General features: G+C 34.1%; 4 protein-coding genes across 5 annotated transcripts; 1 reads left to right on the top strand and 3 right to left on the bottom strand.

Moving 5' to 3' along the window:
- Positions 1 to 1,760: 1,760 nt before the first annotated feature.
- LOC120206924 (VQ motif-containing protein 22-like) lies at positions 1,761 to 2,607 on the bottom strand. Its single transcript, XM_039206488.1, has one exon. It carries the CDS (start codon positions 2,528 to 2,530, stop codon positions 1,838 to 1,840), a length of 693 nt encoding a protein of 230 aa, XP_039062419.1. The 5' UTR covers positions 2,531 to 2,607; the 3' UTR covers positions 1,761 to 1,837.
- Positions 2,608 to 5,828: 3,221 nt separating this feature from the next.
- Positions 5,829 to 10,603, bottom strand: LOC120206921 (protein FAR-RED IMPAIRED RESPONSE 1-like). Its single transcript, XM_039206484.1, has 8 exons — positions 10,505 to 10,603; positions 7,811 to 10,042; positions 7,641 to 7,697; positions 7,243 to 7,311; positions 7,087 to 7,155; positions 6,784 to 6,852; positions 6,647 to 6,694; positions 5,829 to 6,569 (listed from the first exon to the last, which is right to left on the bottom strand). The coding sequence occupies exons 2-8, from the start codon at positions 9,968 to 9,970 to the stop codon at positions 6,513 to 6,515; spliced, it is 2,529 nt and encodes an 842-aa protein (XP_039062415.1). The 5' UTR covers positions 9,971 to 10,042; positions 10,505 to 10,603; the 3' UTR covers positions 5,829 to 6,512.
- A 1,382-nt stretch (positions 10,604 to 11,985) lies between these two features.
- Positions 11,986 to 15,251, top strand: LOC120206918 (gamma aminobutyrate transaminase 3, chloroplastic-like). The gene is made up of 10 exons (XM_039206483.1): positions 11,986 to 12,000; positions 12,866 to 12,904; positions 13,002 to 13,085; positions 13,180 to 13,267; positions 13,344 to 13,422; positions 13,890 to 13,980; positions 14,071 to 14,149; positions 14,289 to 14,404; positions 14,849 to 15,009; positions 15,045 to 15,251. Exons 1-9 carry the CDS (start codon positions 11,986 to 11,988, stop codon positions 14,927 to 14,929), a joined length of 672 nt encoding a protein of 223 aa, XP_039062414.1. The 3' UTR covers positions 14,930 to 15,009; positions 15,045 to 15,251.
- A 2,000-nt stretch (positions 15,252 to 17,251) lies between these two features.
- LOC120206922 (protein PAT1 homolog 1-like) lies at positions 17,252 to 23,812 on the bottom strand. Of its 2 annotated transcripts, XR_005524152.1 has the most exons (6): positions 23,587 to 23,812; positions 23,119 to 23,267; positions 22,170 to 22,226; positions 20,581 to 20,653; positions 17,569 to 19,915; positions 17,252 to 17,494 (listed from the first exon to the last, which is right to left on the bottom strand). XR_005524152.1 is itself a non-coding variant. In XM_039206486.1 (5 exons), exons 1-5 carry the CDS (start codon positions 23,639 to 23,641, stop codon positions 17,862 to 17,864), a joined length of 2,388 nt encoding a protein of 795 aa, XP_039062417.1. In that variant the 5' UTR covers positions 23,642 to 23,812; the 3' UTR covers positions 17,252 to 17,861. The 2 variants fall into 2 exon arrangements, 1 of the variants encoding a protein (XP_039062417.1); XM_039206486.1 differs by having other exon boundaries at positions 17,252 to 19,915.
- Positions 23,813 to 25,265: the final 1,453 nt, after the last annotated feature.

The following is a 25,265-nucleotide window of genomic DNA, read 5'->3' on the forward strand; positions in this document are numbered from 1 at the left end:
TTATATCTGTTGAGTATGTGATAGCCATATGGTCGTCATATTGATACAAAACTATAAAAATTAGGATTAAATCATTGCAAGTCTAATATGTTTAGAGACATCCACGAGTGTCATTGGATATAGAGTTGAAATAATGTTGGATTTAAAATTGTGAAGATCGAGTTTAAATCATTATAAGTCTAATATATTTGCTGCACGATCCTATATTTGAATCCATTTGACCATATAAATTATTTGTTTATTTACACTTATAATTGACCATCTTATTTTCTTTGTATTTCAATAAATTGACCATCTCATTCATTAGCATTGTTTATTTACGCTTATAATTAGGGATGGCAAACAGGTACAGTTTCGTAGATTCCGCACCGCATCCGCTCCAATTGGAGCGGAGTTGGGTATAATTTTAGCGGTTAGTGGGCGGGTGTGGATTTATAAAGTGGTACCCGTTGTGGGTGGTGGGCGGGTAATGGGTTTGAGACATTACCCGCATCCGCCCCGCATCCGCCTGCCTTGCATCCGCCCGCCCAGCTAAATATCTATTAAATTTTGGACCATTATGAATTTAGGTGTAATTTTAGAGACTAATTTATAAATTTTAATATTGTATAATATATAACATATAATTTAACCAAATATTAAGGATATATAGTCTTTAATCTGATATTTAATTAGGGAAATATTAGGCTCTTTGATTAAACTCATAATCCCACTAACCACGTCACTTTCTATGTTCTTTAGCCCATGATGCTCATCCAAACACAAATTAGTCATACTATATGCATTAACATCAAAAGCAGCAGTTTTTATGTTCTTTAACCCCTCAAAACCCATATTAGGCGTACTATGAGCATTAACATCGAAAGCAACTCAACAATCCAGCTCTGCGACTACATGCTCCCTACAATCTGTCTCCATAACATTCGTAGAGCCATTCCTATGACAAATTGAAGCATGCGTTGCTACCCCATCACGAACTGTCTGGGAACCAACTCCAACATCCCATTAGTTTGCTGTCAGACGGGTCTAGATGGGTATGTCGCTAGTGGGTAGTGGGTGTAGGGATGGATTTGAAAATGTATCCGCGTGAGCGGGTGTGGATTTAAAAATTTGTACCCATCATGAGTGGAGGACGGGTGGTAGATTGAAAAATATTAGGTGTGTACGGGGATGGGGAAGGAGGTATACACACCCGACCCGCCCGTTTACCATCCCTACTTATAATGTTCCGACAGAGTCCTATTTAGCTGCAATGCTTAATTTTTCCTCCTAAAGTCCATCAATTTGGAGTCAATTTATGGTTAAAAAGGAGCACTAAAAATAAAATTAAAAATATTTATCAATACTAAAAAATTAAAATGAATAAAATTAAATAATATAATACTCCTATAAAGAATATATGACTTTTCAACATTCTATACCTTCATTATATATATATATATATATATATATATATATATATATATATATATATATATATATATATATATATATATATATGTAGTATTTCTTTAAACATATATGCACGTTGTATTCAGTATATTCTCAAGACAGATGTCTTTTCGTCGGGCATATGATAATATAATTAAAGAAAATGTATTGTACCCGAAAGTTTAATTTGCAAGTAAAACCATGTCTATTTTTTATTTAGATCTATTTTTTATTTAGTAAACAAGAAGAAAATTAAAATGAAAATATAGCAATATATATTTTTTCTGAAATTGGATTAGGCCCATTGTTTTAGAAAACAAGAATCCCTCATCCCATTAATTAATTGCTAATATATACATTGGTCAATGTTTACGTTCTCCCTAAGACAAGACAGTACCTAACATTCTCAAAACATGTGCCTAGGGTTAGTCCTATTCTCATTGGACGAGTTTGATGTTCTAGAACCAGGAACCTGTGAGGAAACACCCTCCGCCACTGCACCGCCACCTTCCATGGTTGCCCGTGGGTTGCCGCCGCCCAGTCTTTGAAAGTAAACCTCCCCCGTTCCGGGATTGTTATCGTTTCTGTTCAATGAAAACATCAACGGCTGGTTTTGGGGGTGATGGAGTGATTGATTTTGTTGATATTGCAAGTGAAAACCAGTGGGAGGAAGCATGAGGGAGTTGTTAGGGTTAACTTGGAACCCGACCCCGAAATTCGGCCCGCCGGAGTGGGAACCTCCTGCCGCGAAAGGAGCAGTGGGTGCGCCAGTGAATTGTTGAACCATGGCTCGGAAATTCGTGGTATCCGTGTTGAGCAAGGTAGTCGGGGTTCGCCTTGAAGCCCTCGATCGTCTTCGAACTGGCTTCCCGACGCGGCCTTCTGGGCTCAAATGACCACCACTTGGACCATCACCTAGTCCCGAGCTTACCGTAGCAGAGCCCGTTGTGACCGTGGAAGTGTTGACGACGGCGGAAGTATCGGAAGCCGGGTCGCCGAATAGCGATTCCGATGTCAGAACACGAAAGCGATTCGATATTTCTGGATCAGAAAGTGTTTGATCGTAATACTGTGGCCAATCAGACATGGTTTCACTCATGTCCAGGGCGAGAAATTAGCTAAAACTATCGAAGAAATAATTATTTTTTTCTCGTCTCTTTTTTTGGTAAGAAGGGAAGACGAGAGCGTAAGCTTAAGGTATTTATGGTGGCTTTCAAGGTGGCCAAAGGAAGAAAATTGGGAAAATCAAGGCCGTTGATTGTGGTTAAAAGATTTCCGGCACGTGGCAGGACACGTGAGAGGTGTGGCGTAAAAAGGAGAAAAGAAATGCTTGGCGGAAATGGGCGTTCTGGAAGTCGGGGGTATAGTTTCGTCGAAGCAGCAAATCACTTATCACGATGACGCCATCTAAATAATAAACACGTCGCTCCACTGTTTTCTTTCCCCAAATTTTGCTTTTGCTCCCTCTAATCTATTTATATTTATTCTTTATACCTTTAATATTCAATCCAAATAATTAACTATTTCAGTTAAAATAATTGTGTGATTTTTAAAAAAAATTCACTCATAGTATTATCGTCCTTGATTTGTTATTCAATTAATCTAAATTAAATATGTGTATCGATTATAGATATTATTCTCTTAATTTAATTTATTTCATTCATCTATTAAAAAATTTTATTCCATTCATAACAATAGAATTTAAATACAAATATAATTTAAAAATATTAATATATCTCATCCTATGAATAAATAATTAGTTAAGAAATCTCTTCTAACTCATTATACTAACATAATTTTTATTAAATTATTAATTTTAAAAAAATACATAAATTAACATTTTAACTGAAATAATTAATGATATTAATTAATTAAGTTAAATGACATTATATTAAAATTAAATCTCAGCGTTTTTTAAAATATTCATTTTAGCTCATATTATTTTCATTGGAGTAGTTTAACCCAATATTCTATTTTAGGACAGAACCACTCTTAAAGTTTGTCTGCATAGTAATTGACCATTTATTTTTTATTTGTATTTTGACCTCTAATGTTTCATTTTTAAAGTTAAAAAAAAGCTTATACTTTAGAGTAGAGACAATTTCTTAACTAACGATTTTTATTTATGGATGGATATTATTATTTAAAAAATATTATGATCAAAATTAGGGACAGACGTAAGATTTTATATTAAGAGGAGTGAACTTAAAAATTTTATATATTAGAGAAATTATAAAATTTTAAGAAAAACGAAAAAATATTTTTAATAAAAAATAAAAAAAAATAAAATATATGAAATTTAAAATTCGACCGCCCGCACCCGCCTCTCTAGTTCCATCCGTGATCAAAATCATTATTTGACTTTTAAGCTGTGGTTGGGTGGACATTGATAACTCTTGCTTTGTTCCAAACATGAATAAAACATCCCACTTCCTTCTCTACACTAGCGTTTTTTTTTTCTTACTAAAAATCATATATTTTTGTAATTCATATAGTTTGAATTTTTAATTTTAAATATATTTAAACATATAGTATTGTAATAAAAATATATTATTTTAATTAACATTAAATTTTAAAATCAATGTTAAATAATTGCAAAAAAAACATTTTTTAAATATAAAACAAAGTTTCATACTTCAACGTAGAAATAAATTATTTTATTATTCAAAGGATCTCAGCCACCCATCTAAAAGTGTTGTCTTTCCCTTTCTCATGGCACGTGGTCGAATGGAGGAGTTTCTTCTTAAAAATTTATAATAACTCAATCAAATTAAAGCTGAGCCAAAACAACAAACAAAAATATTATTTTAATTTTTTATTAACCGAATATAAAAAAATATCATTAAAAACCCATATAAACACATAAAATTAAAGCAAAAGAAAACGACAAACACCAAAACAAGGCTCTAAGCCTCTAACCAAAGCCCCCAAAAACACTGTAAAAAACAAAAGAAAATATAAATTATCTATTCAATATCCCACTTATTCACATTTTTATTTGACTATCTAACTTTTTTTCTTTCAAATTGTATATAATATTAAATTTTATTTCTATTTTAGCACCCGTCGTCAAGTCTAAACATTTAATAAACGAAAATGATGATATAATAATAATTTCAATCCCTAAACCTTACATATTCTTTCAAATTGATTTTAATTCAAAATAATTTGATGTATTTTTAATATTAGAAAAATCGTATCATTTTGTTCCTCATTTAATTTGAAATAATTTAATATTTATTAGTACTTTAATAATAATTTTAAATATTAAGAATTTATGTAATTACTTTGAATTAAGACAATTTAATAGAATGTGTAAGTTTTAGGGATTAAAAATATTATTAAATATATCATATGTTAAACTAACGATGAGGGTATCAAATCATCAAAATAGAAGCAAAACATAATAAATATAGATGATTTTGATAGAAACTAGTTGGATGCCAAAACAAATACAAGAGAATAGGTGAGGCACAAAATAGTAGTTTGTTTAGGTGTTCAACATCTCCTGTGCCACCATTGATTTCCTACGTCGCCTTCATTAGGCCATGGAGATGGTAACTGTGTTTTGACGAAGGATGGTGATTGGAGGCGATTTAGGCAAGTCTTTAGCGGCGACTACGGTCATATACTTACTGACCTTTGGTTTTGGGTGTTATTTTCTTGTTGATACTTTTCCAATCTGCCCTGGGTGGGGGTGATTTGTTTGGGCCCTTGGTGATCTGACTGAATAACTTATTTATATTACATAATGGTACGTTTGATTCACGAAATATAAGATTACCAGTGGAAATAAAAGATTACCAAGGAATAAGATTACTGAGAATGTTATATTTTGTATTTAGTTGATTTAACAAAAATGTAAGATTACCGTGTTTGGTTAAAAGATTATTGAAATGTATAATTAACCAAATTATCCTTATTATATATTTGTATAATATTACAAATTATAAAATATTTATATATTTTCTTTAAAAAAATTATATTCATAATATTTATATAATTTTTTTTACAAAATTAAAAATATAAAAAAGATTTAATGAAAAGATAAAAAAAAATTAACCCCTAAACTTCATATAAAATTTTAATTATAGATTTTTTTTGTAAATCTAAAATAATTTAAAGAAAAATTTATAATTTAACCTTAATAGAATTTTTATTATTCAATGACAGAAAGATATTTTTGAAAAAAAATAATAATTTAAGGACATTTTAATCCAAAACGCTGATAATGTTACAATACCTAAAGGAAGGGAGATAATAACATTCCCGGTAATATACCCCAAAAAATCTACTATTGGTAATAAAACATTACTAGAAATGAGATTCCCGGCCAACCAAACATGAAAATGTGAAATTTCCATCCTATGAGAATCCCACAATCCTTAAACCAAACACACCCTAAAGGTAAGAAGGAAGCAACAGTAACATATTACAAGTACCTGTTGTCTACTCTGACTCGACAATTTGGGCTTTTCCTTTTCCCCTGAAATATATCTCAGAGCATAGGACCAGACATTTCTATGTTATGCTAGATTCAGAATTTCCTTCCATAAATACATAGAGATAATAGATTAAAACATTCTACTTGCAAGGGTAAACAAAGTGCATGCAACAATGAACATCATACAGATTTTATAAGCATGAAGCCTTGGGAAGAGGTTAATCAATTCGACTGTAAAAATAGCATCCTCATCTGGGTTTTCCATTTGTGACACAACCTTAGAACCTCTTCTGCCTGAATGAAAGGCGTTAAGGAAAGGATCCAGCCTTGATCCAACTGCTCAAGCCATTTTGTCATTGCTGTTAAAATTGACGTACAAAAATGCAAGTCGTGCTTTATTTCTCCAGAACTTTTGGGCAGAGGCATATCAGAATCAGCAAAGACAAGAGCTACCCAAGTTTCAGCTCACAGTGTCGCATAGAAAACTGTGGGATGACTAATACTTTAGTTTAGAGTTCAATGAAATTAGCAGAAGTGAATAACAAAGAAAATACTGTATCTTGGATTCACTTTTCCTTTACCATATACAGCTCCCGACTCTATTGTCAAATATACCAAGAGTCAGCTCCAGGTACCATTATGGATGTCTTGAAACACCACCATGCAATTGTGTTGATCTCAATTGGGGCTCATCCTTCAATAGGGGAAACAAATATGCATTAAGAGAAGGCAGCTCAATAGTTTTGTCCGACAAAGGTTTACAAAACTAACCTGCAAAGCATATGTGAAACTAGCTGAAGGTCGATAATCCAATTGTCCCTACAAGAGAAAGCATAAAAAAATAAATTGTCATAACCATTTTAATATAACCAAAGTTACTAAAAAAATGGAAAAACAAAATTCCATACCATCCCATGCATGCTTTGTTGAGTGCCAAAATAACTGTCATGGCCAGGTGCCATAGAGTTCAACTGACCCTACAAAATGATAACTACTTATAAGTAGTCAATAGCCACAGTAGTTACAGTTCACAACAATTTTTGGACAGTTGAGCTAGGGTGGCTGGATTCAAATTAGACCAAGTTCAAGATGTCAATTTCTCATATCAATTCCGGTAATGATTTTGTTTCTGAAGGGAAACTGTTTGGTTGGGTCAGCTATTTAAATTTTTCTCAAACTGATTATTATGGTTGTAAGGCCAGCAAACTTACCAAACCCTGCATTCTCTGCTGATTAACATAATAACCATCATGAGGTGGCTCCATCAAGTTTAACTGTACCTGTAATTCCACAATTTAAAATCAGTGCGAAAACGACAACAGTTTCAGAAATCTCCATAGGCTTTCAAATTAGTAAATATGAAATACCAATCCTTGGACATTCTGTTGAGCACCATAGTAGCCATTAAGAGTTATCCCATCTGAGCTCAGGTTCTCCTACACATATAAAGCCAAAATGCCACAAAGCTAAATTAACTTGTTATGAGAATCCACACCAAACTACATGAAAGAAAGATGCAGAATCATATTGAATAATTCATTTTTCAGTAAAATTTCAAAAGTTAAAAGTATAAAACATTATATCTACCTACCACTTAACAACAGTGTCTGTAGGTTATAGTAATTTCTTTACCAAAAGATAGTAGATGAAGTTTACAACATGCAATGAACAATATTAGTACAATAGTTTTCACAGCCCAATTTGCAATGCAACTAGAAAGAAGCTATAAAATACATCAAGAAAAAAGAATTAAGCTAGGACAAACCATTTGCTGCAAGCTGTCCTGGGTATCAACAAACATGAGAGCCGGCTCTGATTGCCCCTGAAACATAAAAGTCCTTTCTTGAATGATTTCTTTTTTATCATGGAACAAGTGGCAAAAGTTACAACATAAGATATATACACATCAATCAACTTTCCAGTTTCAGAACTAACCTTCCGTTTCCTGTTTGTGTTCCTTCTCTTACTTGATTTTGAAGCAATACTCCCTTGATTTTCTTCTTCTGCTTCACGAAGACCTTGAACATTGCCAGTAGATTCTACAGCACTGATACAAGAGTTGTTAACATTGACACAATTTTTCAAAGCTTCTACCAATACACGAAAAGCAATGTTATAACTCTCTTCAGACAGTGATCCTTCCTCACTCAGTTCAATTGCTTGTTTACACAAATCATTGTATCGCTGAACCCTTGTTTGCACTCGTTCTGTTCCTTCAGCTGTCGATTGGCCACTCTTAGCATCCTTTGTCCACCTCTTCAATATATAACGAGGGGGGATACTTGTGCGACCACACATTTGGAGAACAATCATTGCATGCCGGCAAAGAAAACCTCTGTATTCAAACAAGCGACAGCTACAAGAAACTTCTGACTTTTCTTCATTCCATATTACCATAAAATTTTCATCCTTTTCACAGTCTTGAACTCTAAATGGTATAGTTCCTTGATTTTCACTTTCCCTTTTGGGATGGCAGCCAACTACACCCAAAACTTCAACTTGGAATTTTTTGAATATTGCATGTGTATAAACAATTGACATTTGTTTTTCCCATGGTGATGGAGATTTTAGTGCTGGCTGTTTTTGCCAAGTATCAAAATCTGCTATAGCTTCCTCTTCATATCTATTTTGCAGAATAGCTCCATACTGTTTCACAAATTCTTTCAAAGTAATTTTCTTATGGATATATTTATCAAAGAAGGAGTTCATACTTTCAGAACGCTGACTTGTAGACATTCCAGCAAGAAACACATCGTCCATGAAAGTAGGTACCCATTTTTTGCGGTCTTCATACAAAGATTGAACCCACTCATCATCTTGGAGGTCAAATCGAGTTATCATTTTCCACCATCGCATCTCAAACTCTTCATCCGTCCAAGATTTGAAAATGCATTTATTGAATTTAGGCAAAAAGTTCTCATGTGGCCCAATTACATGTGCAAGAGATTTGGGAATCTTTTCTAAAATGTGCCAAAGAGCAAAGCGGTGGCGTGCATTTGGGAAGACCTCTTCGACTGCAGCCTTCAAATCTTTGTCTTGGTCAGTAATTATAACTTTGGGAGTGTGTCCACCCATTGCTCTAAGCCATGTCTTCATTAGCCAAACAAATGTGGGCTTAGTTTCATCTGCAAGCAATGCACATCCAAGTAACATTGACTGGAAATGATGGTTAACACCAATAAATGGTGCAAATGGTAATTTCTCATTGAATTTCACATACGTGGTGTCAAAAGAAACCACATCATTGAAACTTGCATAATCATTCCTGCTTTTAGCATCAACCCAGAACAAATTTCTCAAGCGTTGCTCCTCATTTAAATCTATCGCATAGAAGAAGTCAGGGTTCTCCTTCTTGATACGCTTAAAATATTCTAGCATAATTTGGGCATCCCCATCATCCACGAACAAGTGCCTGCCCTTATCAAACTGAGTTTTTACATCATTCTGAAGGAAGGCTACATTTTGATATCCACCGGACTGTCTAGACATCTCAACATACATTTTTCTTGTCCGTTCACTAACAGCGTTAAGAATGTCGATGTTGTTCTTTTCAGCCAATTTCACATTCCGATAGATTCGAAAGTGGTAAGCAAGGGCTGGTAAAAGTTCATGATTATGCTCCTTTATAAATTCATGAATAATCCACTTCCCATCCGGCCTTCTTTTCACATGCATACTGGCTTTGCAGTCTGTTTTTTTCACACTAGATCTTCTACTACTACCAACATCTGATTCAGGTGTGACTCCATATTTGGAACATGCAAATTTAGCATCAATAAATTCCTTAGATTTCTTTGAACGTCTACTGTTTTTAATTGAGGTAGTAAATCCCATGGACTTGGCATATTCCTGATAAAATGCATATGCAGCCTCATGTGACTCAAATTCGATGCCATTTTGTGGCTCAAAATCTGCATCTCCTTCAAATCCAACAACAGCCCTTTTAGAGGTATCAACTATCCCCGCATCTCTACTACGTGTCGTTTCATCCACAATATCAACCATATGTTCATTCACCCCATCATTACAAGGCATGGAGTCTCTACAATCCACCATATTACCGATTGCATTTTGGTTTTCTCCAATCTTTATCATGATCACCAAATGGTAGATTCCTCTGTAATTTCATGAGAAAACCCACATCTCAAGCAGACAATCCAATGGCACCTAGTAAACACCCAAAATAAAGACCACTTTTACAAACCCTATGTCAGTAATAATAGGAAAGCATTCGATAAAAAAACTAAGCTGCCACGAATTATAACCCTGTCATGAAATATTTAGGTTCTTTGGATCGATTGGCATGCTTAAACCTCATCTGTACTAGGCCAAAAATAAATAAAAGCAAAAAATAAAAAATTTTATCTGAAGCAAGTAAGTCAACAAACTAATCAAATAAACTTCTTTCTAATGAATAACGACTCAAAAGAGGGAAAAATACAAAATACTAACGAAAAAAGTTACACAACAAGATCGATAACCCTAAAACTAGAAGGAATGAACAGTCACAAATTTCGACGTTGTAGCAAGAAATGTTGATGAACTGGATACCCATAATTAAATGAACTAAAATTAGGGAAAACCCAAATAAATTTTCGATAAACTGAAGGACAAGGAAAAGTCATATACCAGAAGAAGAAAGGTGCTGGAGAATAAAGAGCATAAAGTAGGCGATGGTGTGGGTTAAGCAAGATGCTGCAGACTCAAATGCGCCAGAGAGTTCTTAGGGATTTGAAATTTGCGAATTTTACCGTACCAAGTAGAAAATTTGGAACTTCAAAAGTTTATACGTTAATGCGAAAATGAAATAAAATATAGTGAAAAAATAACCTAAGTAATAAGAAGGGTAAATTGCACTACTACTCACTAATCAAAACGAATATTCAAATTAAGCTTAACTATAAAAATAAGTTTTCAAACATACCTCTTGTTAGTGTATAAAATTGTTTTGGTCAAAATAGATGTTTAACATTTTATGCGTTAGTAATTTGAGTGTCATGAAAAAAAAAACTACTAGAAATCAATCAATCAATCACCATCTAACACATGACTTCATGTTTATTTTTTTAAATTTTAAAATTAAAATTCATAAATTTTATAAAAAAAATCTTTAAAAAAATTCTTATTTTACACAAAACATCCAAAAATCATATAACTCCAATTCTCATATCTTTAAAACCCTAATTCTCTAATTAAATTTAGGGATTTGGAGGATTTAAGCGACGACAAAATAGTCTAATTTCCTCTTACCGTCACCTAATTATGGAAGAGAGGATATGAGTTTACTGTGAAGTCACGACGTGTATAGAAGATTCATATGAGATTTTAAATAAGCGGCATAGAGGGTGTAGAAGATGCATACTAAATTTCTTCCCGTGGTGTTGGTGACAAAAACAAGGGGTTTTGATTGATACACGATGTTAAGATTTTGATCGATCAGTGACGTTAATGACGACCGACGATAAGGAAATATATTAAGGATTTTAGAGTTTTTGGGGAGATTTTAGAGAAATTTTGATTTTTTAGAATATAATTTTAAGTTTTTTTATATAAAATTAAAAAATAAATCAGAAATTTGTCATGTTTTTAATGGTTGAAGGATTTTTTATATGGTCGTGACGGATTAGATACTTAAAATGATAACAAAAGGAATATTAAACATATATCTTAATATAAAAAAAATAAACACCTAAAATTAACAAAAGATATAATTTAAGTACTTGATTTTTAATTAAGCCTTTCCTTTCGCTTCATCCATAAGCCTTTATTCTCTTCAGCCTTCCTATACCTTCTTCAATTGCTCAGTGGTTGAGCCTAGTTTGCTAAGTAGTCTTATCCCACATTGGTTGAGTTTACGACTTTAAGTTGGAGCCTTAATGATCTTATTAATATCCATTAATTGTTCTTGTCTAATCTTGGGATGATAAAGCGATGTTTTGGTTTTAAATTAGTCCATAATGTTGCCAAAATGATTTTTTTGATTTTTTTAAGTACTTTACTTTAACGTTTTATTTTAGATTAAAAATCTCTGGTTAAATGAAAATTATTAATTGATTAACGGTTAAAGTTTTTTGTTTATTAGGCAGACTTACATGGACTAGAATGTTGACATGACATTTCTACGTGTAATGTCACAACAAAAAAATTATTTTTAAATTTTTAATTATAAATTATTATTATTTTATTTAATTGTAATTTTGAATTGTTTTCGGTTTAGATTATTTCCGAGTTTAATTTATATCTATGTAACTAAAATTTGAGTCAATTTTAGTTCATCTCAATTTGTTTCAAATATCGAATCAATTTTGAACTATTATATTCGAATCTTCATTAAAATTAAATCGAATAAATCAATTCATACAATCTAGCTGGAATTATATTTGTCAATCTAATTTCAACTCTTAGTCTAACTCTTATCCATTTGATATTTTTTTTAAAATAAATCACTAATTTCATTCAAAATATGAAATATCTTAAATTACAATAAATATTTACAATTATAATCGTAAATTAAGCGGACAATTTTCTATAATCATTGAAACAAAACTAACAACTTAAGATCACATAAGACCATACAAGGAAAGATTAAAATTTAACTAAGAAACTCGAACAAAGATAGATACAAATGAACCACAAAAGGAGATCAAACTATTGAAAGACCATCGACAATCCGCAAATCAGACTTGAGTGACGTGAAAAGCTATCCACGAATGCATAACGAGTACCAAATCCAATCCGATGGTCCAAAGCAAAGAAGATCAACAACATAACAAATAAGCATCATCTTGATTAGTCGTGGTGATGTCTAATCAACACTTTAAAAATATAAAAGAAAACAACGACCAAACGACCGAAAAACATAAAAGATAAGAAGAAAATTTATCATAAAAACAGAAGAAAAGGTGTAATAATAAACTTTTAATCTTAAATTAATAAGAAAATTATTGGAGAGATAAATTAAAAAAAGGAATCTTAATCTTAATTTGTCAGGTTGCCGTTGGTGGTGTGTTACTTTTTATCGCAGATGAGTTACTCCACTATCTCTGTGTCCATTTTGATATTGCCTCGATGCTTTTAGAAATATTTCAATTATTTGTTTTTAAGCATGCTTGTGTGCTTGCTTTAGGTTATTTGTGCATTTGGAAGGCTTGGGACAATGTTTGGGTGTGACAAGTACAATATTAAACCAGATCTTGTTTCAGTAGCAAAGGTGAAGCTGTAATATAATATATTCAAGTATAAAATAGGCTTCAACTGTGAGATAATTCTCATCTTCTGGCATATGCTGGTATTATGTTCCACAGGCCCTTTCTTCGGCATATATGCCCATCGGAGCAGTCACGGTGAGCCCTGAAATTTCAGAAGTCATTTATTCTCAAAGCAACAAACTTGGTAGGGAATATTACTCATTAGATGACGTGTGCATATTCACTTTCTCAGTGCCTTGTCTAATTTCCGCTCATTTCAGGTACTTTCTCTCATGGATTCACCTACACTGGGCACCCTGTATCCTGTGTGGTCGCAATTGAAACACTCAAGCTCTACAAGTGTGTTTCTATCCTGCCACTAAATAGAAAAAAATAACATAATTTCTAAATGTCTAGACTGCAAACAGAAAAGTTTCTCTATAGCTGTTATTTCATGGAGTAGTTGAATTCCATGGCAGTATGTTGGAGTGAGTTATGGGTTGAAACATCTAGTTATGTCAGAAACAACTTAACCTCGCCCTAGGAATAAATAAAAATAGGTTAAATCTTCATGTTATCTTGAAAGGCATATGGGTAACCAAAATAATAACCAAAGAATGCCATAACGAAAATGTTACCAAGCTTATTTCTTCAGGTTGTATATGATTATACAGTGGCTTTAGATAATCTGTTTTATGACTCTTTTTCCAGCTATACATTCGTTATTTAATCAATTAACGTGCAAAGCATTGTTGGACATTTTCTGACTTGAGTTAATTTGCATATTGCGTGCAATACTCAGGGTAGTCTATTTCACATCCTTGCAGAGAAAGAAACATTGTTGAGAAAGTGAAGAGCATTTCACCCAGGTTTCAAGATGGTCTAACATCCTTTTCTGACAGTCCTACTGTTGGGGAGGTACGTTCTGCATTTGAGGTATCCATTTTACGCAGTCAATATTTACTAAACGTCGATACATTAAATTGTTCCACTTCACTGATTCTGCAGATCAGAGGTAATGGCTTGATTCATGGTACCGAGTGTACAGACAAGAAGTCACCTAATGATCCGTTCCCTCCTGAATGGGGTAAGTACCACTTTCTACTTCCTATTTCTGTTTGAGAGAAAACTATCATCTGTCTGCATGATAGAGGATTTGAGTTGCTTTTTTATTTTTATATAGGGGCAATTGAGTGTGACGGATTTTATATTTTGTTACCACACAGGAATTGGTGCATATTTTGGAGCACAATGTGAGAAACAAGGGTTGCTAATACGTGTTGCAGGCAACAACATAATGATGTCTCCACCATTAACAATTACTCCTCCGGAGGTCGATGAAGTAAGTTTAAAGATGTTAGCTCTATCTGCTGAATTATCTTTAAATTTTAAAGTATGTTCTACCAATTATCTTGTGTGACCATTAGTCAATTAATGCGTGTCCTTTGTTTCCCTTCTCAAGCTTTCATAATCCATTGCAAAAAAGTTTCTATTTAAATGTATGGTTTCAAATTGCAAGATGGGTTTTGTGTCATGTCATGTTTATCATGATTTTAGTAAGTATTGAGCCGAAACTGCAAAACAATTGGTTTTCGGTCATGTCATGTTTATCATGATTGTAAGTATCGATGGTGTTGGGAGCCGAAACTGCAAGACAATGATAATAACCGAAAACTTGCTATATTCGACTGTTTCTCTTGGTTGACATAGAAATAGAAGTTTTAGCTGTTGTTAAGCAGAGTTGTAATATAATAAATAACAATCCTGGACTCATTACTACCTGCAGTTGATAAAAAAATACGGCAAAGCATTGAAGGCTACGGAGGAGAGGGTGAAGGAACTCAAGTACCAGCAGAAGAAACAGTGAAGAGATTTTGTTGATGATGGTGGAAAAGGTAATGCTGCTTCTTGTGAACCGAAAGCTATATCTGATAAGTCAGTAAGTAAATAGAGGTGGTAGCTGTGGCCTCTTCTGATGTGCATAGAGTTCATACTCGTATCTGTAAAATATATCTGGTGCCTTAATAAAGCAACTGTTTTCGGTTTTACTTTGTTTCTTGTTTTTCAACTGCATTTTGTTTGTTGTGTTTGTGACTAAACCGACGAAAAATAAAACGATAGAAGTATTCATGGGTCGGATAAATTCGGATTTTAAATGTTAACAGTGTCTAGCTTATTGTTTTGTTCAAGTACATTTCTTGGTCACAACCTTTTCGACCATGGCCATAGCTGTAGGGCTCATGATATGACTCCACAAAACTGTTGACATAAATGCAGTTCTTGGAAAGATGGATTGGTAGTAGACACCTCTCTGCATTTCAAAACTAAGGATATTTGTATTTAGGGATGGACAAGGGGTTCAATTGGGAGGAGTCGACCAAAATTTTAAATCATCATATATTTTAAATTTTTTGTTTGTATTTTCTATCGATAATTTATTTTCATCTCCTAGAATTTTATAAATTCACCCCTCCTAAAATTTTATAAATTTATTCTCTTATCATAAAATCTTACGTCCGTCTCTATTAGCATTGCGACTCGAGTATTAGCTGTTAGTATTGTGACTCGAGTATGAGCGACGGGAAACACAATTGGAGTGTCAAACTAAAGAAGAGAGTGAAGGCACGGCTAGGATGCAATCATGTCATTAGTCATAGACGAGTGCAGGTAAAGCCGAGTAGTTCAGCAAAGAAATTAGAACCAGAACATTTCATCTAGTGTTGTGTGGTGAAAGGTGAATAATGGGATTGGGTTGCAATTTCTAGGCCTTTGTTTTCTCATGAACTCTTTCCTGATAATTTAAGACTAAATAAAATACAACTATGCCTTTGTTCATACATATTTGAATTGTTTAGGTGTAAATTTTACAAATTAAAACAAAAGCGAAAGCAATGTGGCAAAATATTAAATAGGTAGGGTAGTCAACTGTAGGACCTTTTGTATGTTATTTCTCAAGAATATTCCTTTTCCCAATAAGAATGCAATAATTCCCTTGTTTTATGGTTCCAATGGTTTGTGGTATATTTTATATTGATTTATGGTTTAGGGTTCAACTAATACAAGATGCTGAAGCGCACAAATTTCTCAGGCAACAATGATAATACAAAAATGGTTTATGGTTTCGAATCCGTCCAAAATGTTCAAATCACTAGGCTGAACTCTTCTCAAAAACCATAACATAGACCCTCAAAACCTAAGTTTAGTAAAAAAAACCACCTGTTCTTTCCAGTCCTGAACATCTCCTTGGTTTCCTTGCAAGCACCGACGGAAACCGCGTCTTTCAAGTCCACGTCGAGGGTGTAGCGCGTGGGCATCAGATGCTGGTGATTGACGAGCTTGACGAAGCACTTAACGCGTGACTTCTTGGCTGTTTTCTTGGCGGAATCCTTGCTGGGGTTACTTGTTTATTCCTGCAACCAGACAGCGGCCATAGGGGCGGTCACGTGTGCCTTCGTCGAAGGATTTCACGATCACGGCCTTGTTGTGTTTCAGAAATTTCACCATGGCTACAACCGCTCCTCGGGTTCTCTCCAAGCGGAAGCCCCAAGTCGAGAAAGGAAGGAAAATTACAAAGAGTTACATAGAATGGAATAGGAATTTTTTGTATTCTTGCTTGAATTGATGGACTTCCTGCATTGGATTGGATCGGGTCAATTTTTTTTTAAGAATGTGATGTTCTTCAAGTCACACATAATCTAATACTAATAAAAAGAGGTCAAACATTTCAAATTCATATAAATACTTGAGAAAAGCATCAAATTGTATCACAGATAATGCCATGGAGTTGGAATGTAAAAACTACAAAGATTAATAATTTAGTGGATGAGAGAAATGTGGAGACATGAACATGACATTGACAACAACAAAATCCAATTCCCATATGCAATGAGGTAAGGGGGAAGTAGGGTAGTAGGCTGTCCCCAACGCCAGGTTGAGAGTAACTTCCGTGGAAGACCTCTGACAGTCAAAAAATTAAAAATATAGATAAAATGCAATGCATGTATAAATAAATACAAAAATACATAGTTGAACAGTAATCATATGCAGTCATTAATATCATTAATATTATATGCGCGTCTGTAATGGACAATAATCCCTGTAAAAAAAATCCTTGCGAAAAAATCTCTGTATATAGACAAAAACGTAAGACCCGATTAAAATTAAAAGTGAAGAGAATGATACACTGAAATCAAACGATAGCAAGTTCAGTTCTAAGCCTTCATAAATACCAATAACAGAAACGAATAAAAAGTAGGAGTTGAAGTTTATTATACAAGCCCCTTGGAATTACAAAATACACAGAATGAAAACAAACAACAATAACACGTTGGGTTGAGACTACCTCAGAAACTAATGCAACTAAACAGCATTAGAATCAAAAGAAAGGTTGACTGCTTCAGCAAGCTGCACATATTCTTTCTAACTTCCAACCCTGGAGTCTCACAACAGAGCACCAAAATAAAGCTCCCCACAACTCCCGTCATAATTAATATACACAATTCATACCTTACTACTGCTACCATCTTCCAATTCTTCGGTCCCTTCTCTCTCCAGATTTTTTACCTTTCTTAAAACCTGTAAAACAAAGCACGATAAAAGATAAAAGAGGGGTGGGGAGAGTTGAGAGAGGAAAGAGGGGCAATGACAATCAACAAAAAACAAAGTGTGCAACACAACGCAATGCATAATAACTTGATGCTGTCCCCTCTAAACCAGACTCCTGTAGTGAAACACACAGCACCTGGCTTCCGCCCTCCCATTCCACAATCCATCAAGCAATTTATTTGGCTGGTACTTTCTTAACCCCTCACTGATTCAGAATTTATTTGGCTGGCACTTCCAGCTTGGGAATTGGATCCATCCATGGGTACAAAACGCTGAAACAAGTCCATTAAAAGCTTCCTCTGCGCTTCATCTGTATGAGGAAGACTAGCAAATAGAAGCTCGCAAGGCATTTCTCGCCTTACAACCTCTGAACCAATCCCTTCTGTTGTTGGCAGAGACTCGTTCTGCATTGACTGCTTTATCATCTCATATTTTTTCATGCAATGCTTGGTAAGAAGCATGAAAAATTCATCAAACGACTCCCTCCACAAAGCATAATTAGGCATGCTGCAATTTCCTGAAGGATAACTTAAAAGTTGACTGGCCCTTTCAAGAACTGATTTTAAAATGATAGAAGCACCATCTCCAGCAGGACTTCCGAGGGGCCTAAGTGGTGGTTGCTCTGAAGAACAAACAACGGCTACAACACATGCGCTGAGAGCACGAAGATCCATAACATTAAAACATGTCGAAACAGTCTTCGCAAGATTAGTAGTTGTCTCGGCTACTTCCGGATCAGAAGAAAGACCACCAAACAAGAATCTCAAGTGGCGGAAAATCGCCATGCACACTATTCGAATAAGCTCACTTCCAGGGATGAGAAGCTGAAGGAACCTGGAGAGCAGCTTACGACCCTTTGCAAGAGAGACTAATCTTAGGAACACAATGTCATCTTTTGGAGCACAGTTAACTGCAGGCATACCATTGCTAAGTGGATCAACAAGCTGAAGTGATGCTGCAATACCTTCAAGCAGGATCTGCCGCCTCTGTCTGAGCTGGACCCCACCATCTTGGGGTGGACTGAATTGTATGACCCTGTCAATATCATCTATATCAAGAAGAAGACAGAGACAATCTTCAATGGTGATTCTAGCTGCAAGCATAGGTTCCTCCTCTAGAGGCTTCTCCGTTTTCTGTTCAGAACCTCCATCACCTGAACCTAAGGGAGGATCAACTTCAAGCAGGGGATGAGGTCTTCGAATGGAAGAGTGGGGTACCTTCCCAAGTGCATCAACATGTAGATGCAAAAGCTGCTCTCCACTGTTACGGGACCGAGAATGCAAGTCCTTCAGGTGAGATGGAAAAAAATTACGTTTACCCCTGGGTTCGAAAGATCTTCTGGCAAGACAAGCGTGGTGGTAATAATCATCTACATAAGGATCATTACTACGTGTGGCAGCATGCTGCATCTTCAGGATACTCTCTATCTCTTCAGAAGACATATGCTTGGATCTGAATTGTACCAAGCCACTCTCACTTTTCTGGCTACCGGTATCAGAGTTTTGCTGAGAAATACGCATGCTCTGCCGTTTTCTTTGGGACAATTTAGTTCGTTGATCCCTAAGATCAGTTTGTCCAACCATAAGTTTATGTGATGAATGATGGGCATTATACAGTTGAGATTGCAATGATGCGAAATGAGCAAAAGATGGTTGAATTGAATGGTGCAATCTCTGTTGTTGTGGTGACATTAACTGTGGGGAAATTAGGCCATTGTGATGAGGTATTTGCTGTTGCAACATATTATGCAAAAGACCAGCATGATCACCATGTAATGGACCAGAGTGGTTAATCCAGTGACTCTGTGACTTGCTACTAAAAGATAGGCCAGGAGATATTAACTGGGACATGTTTCCACCACCATGCAATCCATGAGATAAACCAGCCAGTTGAAGACTGGAATTGAACAATGGAGAGAGGCTTGCTGTAGAGAAGGGTGGCTGAAATCCACTGGAAAGTGTAGAAATATTAAAGTGGGCAGGTAAAGACTGCTGGCTGCCAGGAGCAGGGAAAGGCATGAAGTTTGATTTTGGTCCAAAAATTGGTTCACTTGAGAAGCGATGCAGCATTGGTTGCTTCTCAGGATACGAGGAAGTTCTATACAAAGGCTTTGAAACTGAAAGATGAGAAGAAGTTTGTGGCTGTGAAGACCATCTATTGCCTTCTTGTGCATCTTCTGCATCAAAAATATGCTGATCCATCATGAATGCATAATCTCCGTCTTGAGCCCAGTCAGCAGCAGAGGAACCTGGAAAAAATTGTTCACAACATGAAACATTAGCAATCTCAAATAAAAAAGTTCATAAACCACTTACCACCATTGAAATGGATAAAATCCCACAAATTCATTACTTGTAAATCAGCACGGCACATATACTGAATTTCTAATTAACATTCATGCATCTTACATAAATGATAAACTCTATCCTGTTACATGAATTGCATTGAAAGAGAAATACAGAATAAAGTCAGCCAACAATACATCCAGAGTGTACATGTAAAAGAACTGAGACCAAGTCATCTGAACAAAGGGCATAGTTAAATAATATCATCAGTAGCATCAACACAGAGATAAGGCAAATTGCAGAACTGCAGCAAGAAAATGAGATGACTAATTTAACCAAAATACATTGTATCCATGAAACAACGAAAAACGGATAGAAAAATATGAAAAGAAAGAAAGAATATGCATTTACTAATACTAAGAAGAGTCATCAACAAATCTTTTGAATCTAGCTCTACAGAAAACAAAGAATAAGGAAACTATTTATGAGGGGTGGAACCGCTATTGTAGAGAAAGGGTGCTTGCGGAGATTTTCAAGCACATAAGTGTGATAAATATTTATTGCTTTCAAGTATCATTAAATAATATTATAATAATGAAAGCATAAAATAATACATAAGTGTACTCACTTTCCCTTGAAAAAGATCCAGATCTATCACCAATAACTCCTGGATTTCTTGGCCCGGTAACAACTCTATTCAACTGTTGAAAGAAGAGAAATATTAAAAATCCAACCAACATGAAAGGAAAATAAAATCAGAACAGCAACAATAGCAAGAAAGTGTAAGTGTTAACCAAGTGCTTTTTCGGACAGCATTTGACTTCAGGCCTAACTAGGGTTGGGCTGTTTTTTATTTCCCTTCTGGATCTGCTTGCTCCTGCCATCCTTGACTTTGAGTCTCACCAGCTTTAGAACAGAAGAATCCTCACCCCCTACCTTTTACATTTCCTACTCTTTCTTTCCATTTACCCTTCTTTCCACCCACAATTTTAGTAGCTTCCGCCAATCTCAATACTATAACTAGTAACTACAAGTGTCTTGCTGTAATAGGTTATTTGTTATGAATTCTAGGTTCCTCAACTCTTAGTTTACCTTAAGAACTTCTAGTCTTCAGAACTATGTTTTCATGAATCTCTCCCTTATCTCTTCTTGTTTTATATTTGAGGTTGCTAAGGATTGAACCCTAAATAACTAATCATTGGAACTAAAAGTCGAGCAATCTATCACAGTCCACATTCTTGTTGACAATTATCTCATATAACAAGTGACATCAGATTATTTTTTTCAATTAGTTTCACATTCCTCTTATTCGGTTGTTGACAATTATCCCATATAACAAAAAACAGCAGATTAATTTTTCAGTTATTTTCACTTTCGTCTTACTCGCTGATACATGCGTCCTCCCCTTGTTTTCCATCATAAGGTCAAACAAAAAGAAAAGTTGTAGTTGATGGATCAAGATCGATTGTTTTTCAAAACAATTTGACCAAAATACAAAAGGCAAATCACATTTTTTTCAGCCAATTTTGTTTATTAATTGACAAAATTGCAAACTAAGTTCAAGAGCAACACCTAAATTAGGTTAGAATGAAGCACTAGACTAAGACATCCTTTGAAAGCCCAAAATAAGAATGTAATATATCCAAGAAACAAATCTTACTCCTCCATTTCTAAATTAACGCTTAGTCCAACAAGTTTGATGAACTACACTTCTTTCCCAATATTGAGGTCATACACCACATCAAAGAATATTCTTTTACATTTTCTTAATAACTAAATCTTTGGATTATGATTACTAATAGTCTGATAGATTAGTTTTTAATTATTAACATGTCAAAATCAGTCCATTAAAAACTACACATAAAACAACTTTTAGTTTTTTTATACCAAAATTTTTGTGCGATGAATGGTAATAATCCAGAACACAAATTTCATTTGATAAATTTTAAGTTTATTTAGGGTTATCTATTGGCCACTTCCTTATGCAAGAAAATCAAGACAGATCTAAAATTACTCACAATTGGCATTCTCAACTGCAAGGTAAGCCACAATCACACAATCTTCAGTATAGAATACAAAATGTAGTCAGTATAAAATAAAGACTACCAGAAATGCAAGAAACAAGCATGCCAAATCTTATAAACAACCGTTAGGGAGAATAATTAACTACTGGAATTCATCCCACCACAAAGATTTGTGAATAGATAAATAACCAACCTTCGCAAAAGTACTAGCTAGATCATCCATATCAGATTGAGAACCTAAACCTACAACCTGCAAAAAAATAACACCAAAATTAGAGCTGAACTACCCATAATTCAAAATCCAAAATAGATAAAGTTGAAACCAAGATTTATGTTATGGGTGATGGGAAACAATATCAACAACTAAAATGTAGAAACAAGAAAAAAATAAAATCAATGTGCATGAGTGCAGAAAACACATAAATTCCTTACAACAAGAATGAAATACAACAAGTTTGAACTAATATATAGCTGTTGCACTTGATCCATGTCAATACAAAAATAGAAATCACATGCTCTGTTAAGATTTATGTTATGAAAGCATCTTTCCACTTTCCCGTATCAATTGTCAACAATTAAATCAACTATTTATTTTATTAAACCCTTAAAATTTTAAATTCAAATAAATTCATTGTGTACTTAGGAGTTAAGAGCACATATTTGTAGAATAAGTATCTAAAGATATATGTTTCATGCATCTTATGGCCATCAAATTGATCACGCATTGGGAAGAGAGTTCAAATAGATAGAGAGTAACTAATTTTCAAATGAATCATTTTACTTGGGCAACAAAATACGGACACGTGTCAAGTGAGAAAACCTTGAAACCTAATTTTTGTCTGGCTACCTTAAATAAGTAGCAATTTGGAACTTCAAATTGACAGACATAATCTACTTAATAAAAAGTTAATTTCCAAAATGACCGCGGAATAAAACTTTTATAGCTAACTAGTGGAGTGTACGTAATTGGAATGAGAAGGTACATGGCAAAGAGTGAGCTCGACACATATTAATTTATGAAACACCTAAGGCTTAAGAAAATAAATACAATGCAAAGTATTGTTTAGGGAGGAGGTGAAATGCAATGCAAATAAAGCTTGGGGTTGGCCGCACAGTGTATAACCAAAGGAATGAAATCTCACCTCTCCTTTATCAAAATGGTACTCATCATCTTCAGTGGAAGCAAAGACAGGAGCATCCTCTTCATCATCTTCCAGACCCCCCAGCTCCACTTCTTCCGGATCATTTTGACCAAAAAATTCATACTGGGATGCATCAAAAACCGCATTACCTGCAAAACCACCAACTTATTCAGCAATCAAACAGGACCACATATGCCGATCGACCAACATAGTATAGCTTAAGAACCATCAAATGAAAGAAACAGAAAAAATATCGAAAAAATAAAACTTTGAATACAAACAAGTAATCAAGCAAATACAATAGGTTTAGTGGAGAGTTAACAGTAAAGACTCCGTTTGGTAGGTGAGAAAAAAGAAGTAAGATCCAAACTTTTCCCAGTAAAATTTAATATCATTTCACGTCATAAGAAGCAAGCTATTAAGTAAGGGGAGATCGAAATAGGAAAGGAAGGAACCGAGGAAAGAAACCTGAGGAAGATAGAGAGGATAAATTGCTGTAAAGTTTGCCATCGGATCGCTCCATATTTACAAAACCAACGTGAAAGAGAAAGATCCTAAGCTCAGATATAGCAGAGAAGAAGAAGAAGAAGAAGAAAATTAAACCCTAAAGATACATAAGGGAACGATGGGAAATCTCTCTCGGAGAGAGAGAGGTGGAGATTAGAGCAGTAAGAGAAAGGGAAAGGGGGGGGGGGGTTCGTTGTAAACGGAAAGGGGATATTTTGATCTATTAATGAGTGTTTTGCACGCCGAGATTGAAGAAAGACACGTGCACGCTGAGATAACGACGCTCTTCCATCACTTTCACTTTAATAATACATTCACTAATAATTTATCTTAATTAAAAAAACTAACCAAATCTTCCTCGTTAAGAAACTATTAAATTCTGAATTAAGACAAAGAAAATGAGATATGATGATAGGTTTTATTGCTGGATCAATATATAAAGAACATATCATGTAATCTTAGTGACAAAAATAAATATTGTTCTTCTCATAGGTTTTGGGTTCGAATAGTTAAGTAGTGTATGCTGTTAATTGATTAAAAATGTTCTCGATAGATATTACATTATAATCATCTCAGACTATTTAAAAAATTATAAGAATACATAGATGTTATAAGAAAGTGAAAGATTAAAGGTTTAAAGAAATACAATATAGAACAATATCTATATCATTTGTCATAAACTATCTAGGAGTTAAAGATTTTCAAAAAATTATTTTATTAATTAAATGATTAATTATAACCTCTGAGGAATTGTCAAAATCCAAAATTTTGAGACAATTGAAATGAAATTAAGAGTATAAAAGATGGAATTGAATAAATTGAAAACCTTGTCATAAATTGGAGAAGACAAGGAATAAGTTGAAATGAAGAAGAAAGATTGAGGACAAATAAATGAATCTTGGCGTGTTCAAGGTCACGCCTAATAATTTAACCAATTTAGGGACTAAATAGTAACCTCTAAAATAGGGTAAATTACATCTTTTTAACTTAACTATCTTATCATTATTATTCTGGTCATTAAGGTTTAAAATTTTTAATTTAATCATTCAACTTTAGAGTTACTCCTGTTTCGATCACTCTATGATTATATTGATTATTTAATTATTATTTTGTTATAATATAACATGTTTTATTAGATGTAAAATTAGATGTATTATTGATGTAGACGTAGGGATTGAGAGAATGAATTTGACAGATTGTTTCATGAACCGTTTTAAATGCATCAATAAACTGTAGTAAAAGGGATCGAAATATGAAAGACAGTTGACCTTTCCTGATCAAGAGGTACACTATGATGAATGCAATATGAAAAGTTAAATTATTATAACAATAACTAAACATAAACACTAAAAGTTGATCGACTATATGTGTAGTTTACATTTTTGTTATTTGAATAGTCATTTATAATGCAGTAATAAATTAATTGTTAACCCTATAATTATAGGTTTAATACTTAATTTGTTATTTTTTTTAATATTGGCAATATTTGGTGGTGATTCCTTCATAAATTACATGGATTGAATGTGAATGGAAGAAATAGCCTTAAACAATAGACAACGTGCCATCAATGCCCTTTCACCGTATATATTCAGCCTACATGTAATTTTCTATTCCTTTTGTAACCCCCAGACCGATGCGGA

Source organism: Hibiscus syriacus, unplaced genomic scaffold, assembly GCF_006381635.1.
Source record: "Hibiscus syriacus cultivar Baekdansim isolate YM2019G1 unplaced genomic scaffold, ASM638163v2 tig00014086_pilon, whole genome shotgun sequence".
NCBI lineage: Eukaryota > Viridiplantae > Streptophyta > Magnoliopsida > Malvales > Malvaceae > Hibiscus > Hibiscus syriacus.

Coding starts and splice junctions, on each gene's coding strand:
- LOC120206921 (XM_039206484.1), bottom strand. CDS start 9,970: ATGATAAAGATTGGAGAAAACCAAAATGCAATCGGTAATATGGTGGAT. Junction 7,312..7,640: donor AGGACAGCTTGCAGCAAATG/GTTTGTCCTAGC, acceptor TTATATGTGTAG/GAGAACCTGAGCTCAGATGG. Junction 6,695..6,783: donor AACAAAGCATGCATGGGATG/GTATGGAATTTT, acceptor TTTCTCTTGTAG/GGACAATTGGATTATCGACC.
- LOC120206918 (XM_039206483.1), top strand. Junction 13,423..13,889: donor GAAACACTCAAGCTCTACAA/GTGTGTTTCTAT, acceptor ACATCCTTGCAG/AGAAAGAAACATTGTTGAGA. Junction 14,150..14,288: donor TCCGTTCCCTCCTGAATGGG/GTAAGTACCACT, acceptor GTTACCACACAG/GAATTGGTGCATATTTTGGA.
- LOC120206924 (XM_039206488.1), bottom strand. CDS start 2,530: ATGAGTGAAACCATGTCTGATTGGCCACAGTATTACGATCAAACACTT.
- LOC120206922 (XM_039206486.1), bottom strand. CDS start 23,641: ATGGAGCGATCCGATGGCAAACTTTACAGCAATTTATCCTCTCTATCT. Junction 20,654..22,169: donor TAGCTAGTACTTTTGCGAAG/GTTGGTTATTTA, acceptor TTCTTTCAACAG/TTGAATAGAGTTGTTACCGG. Junction 19,916..20,580: donor TGGATCTTTTTCAAGGGAAA/GTGAGTACACTT, acceptor AATTTTTTCCAG/GTTCCTCTGCTGCTGACTGG.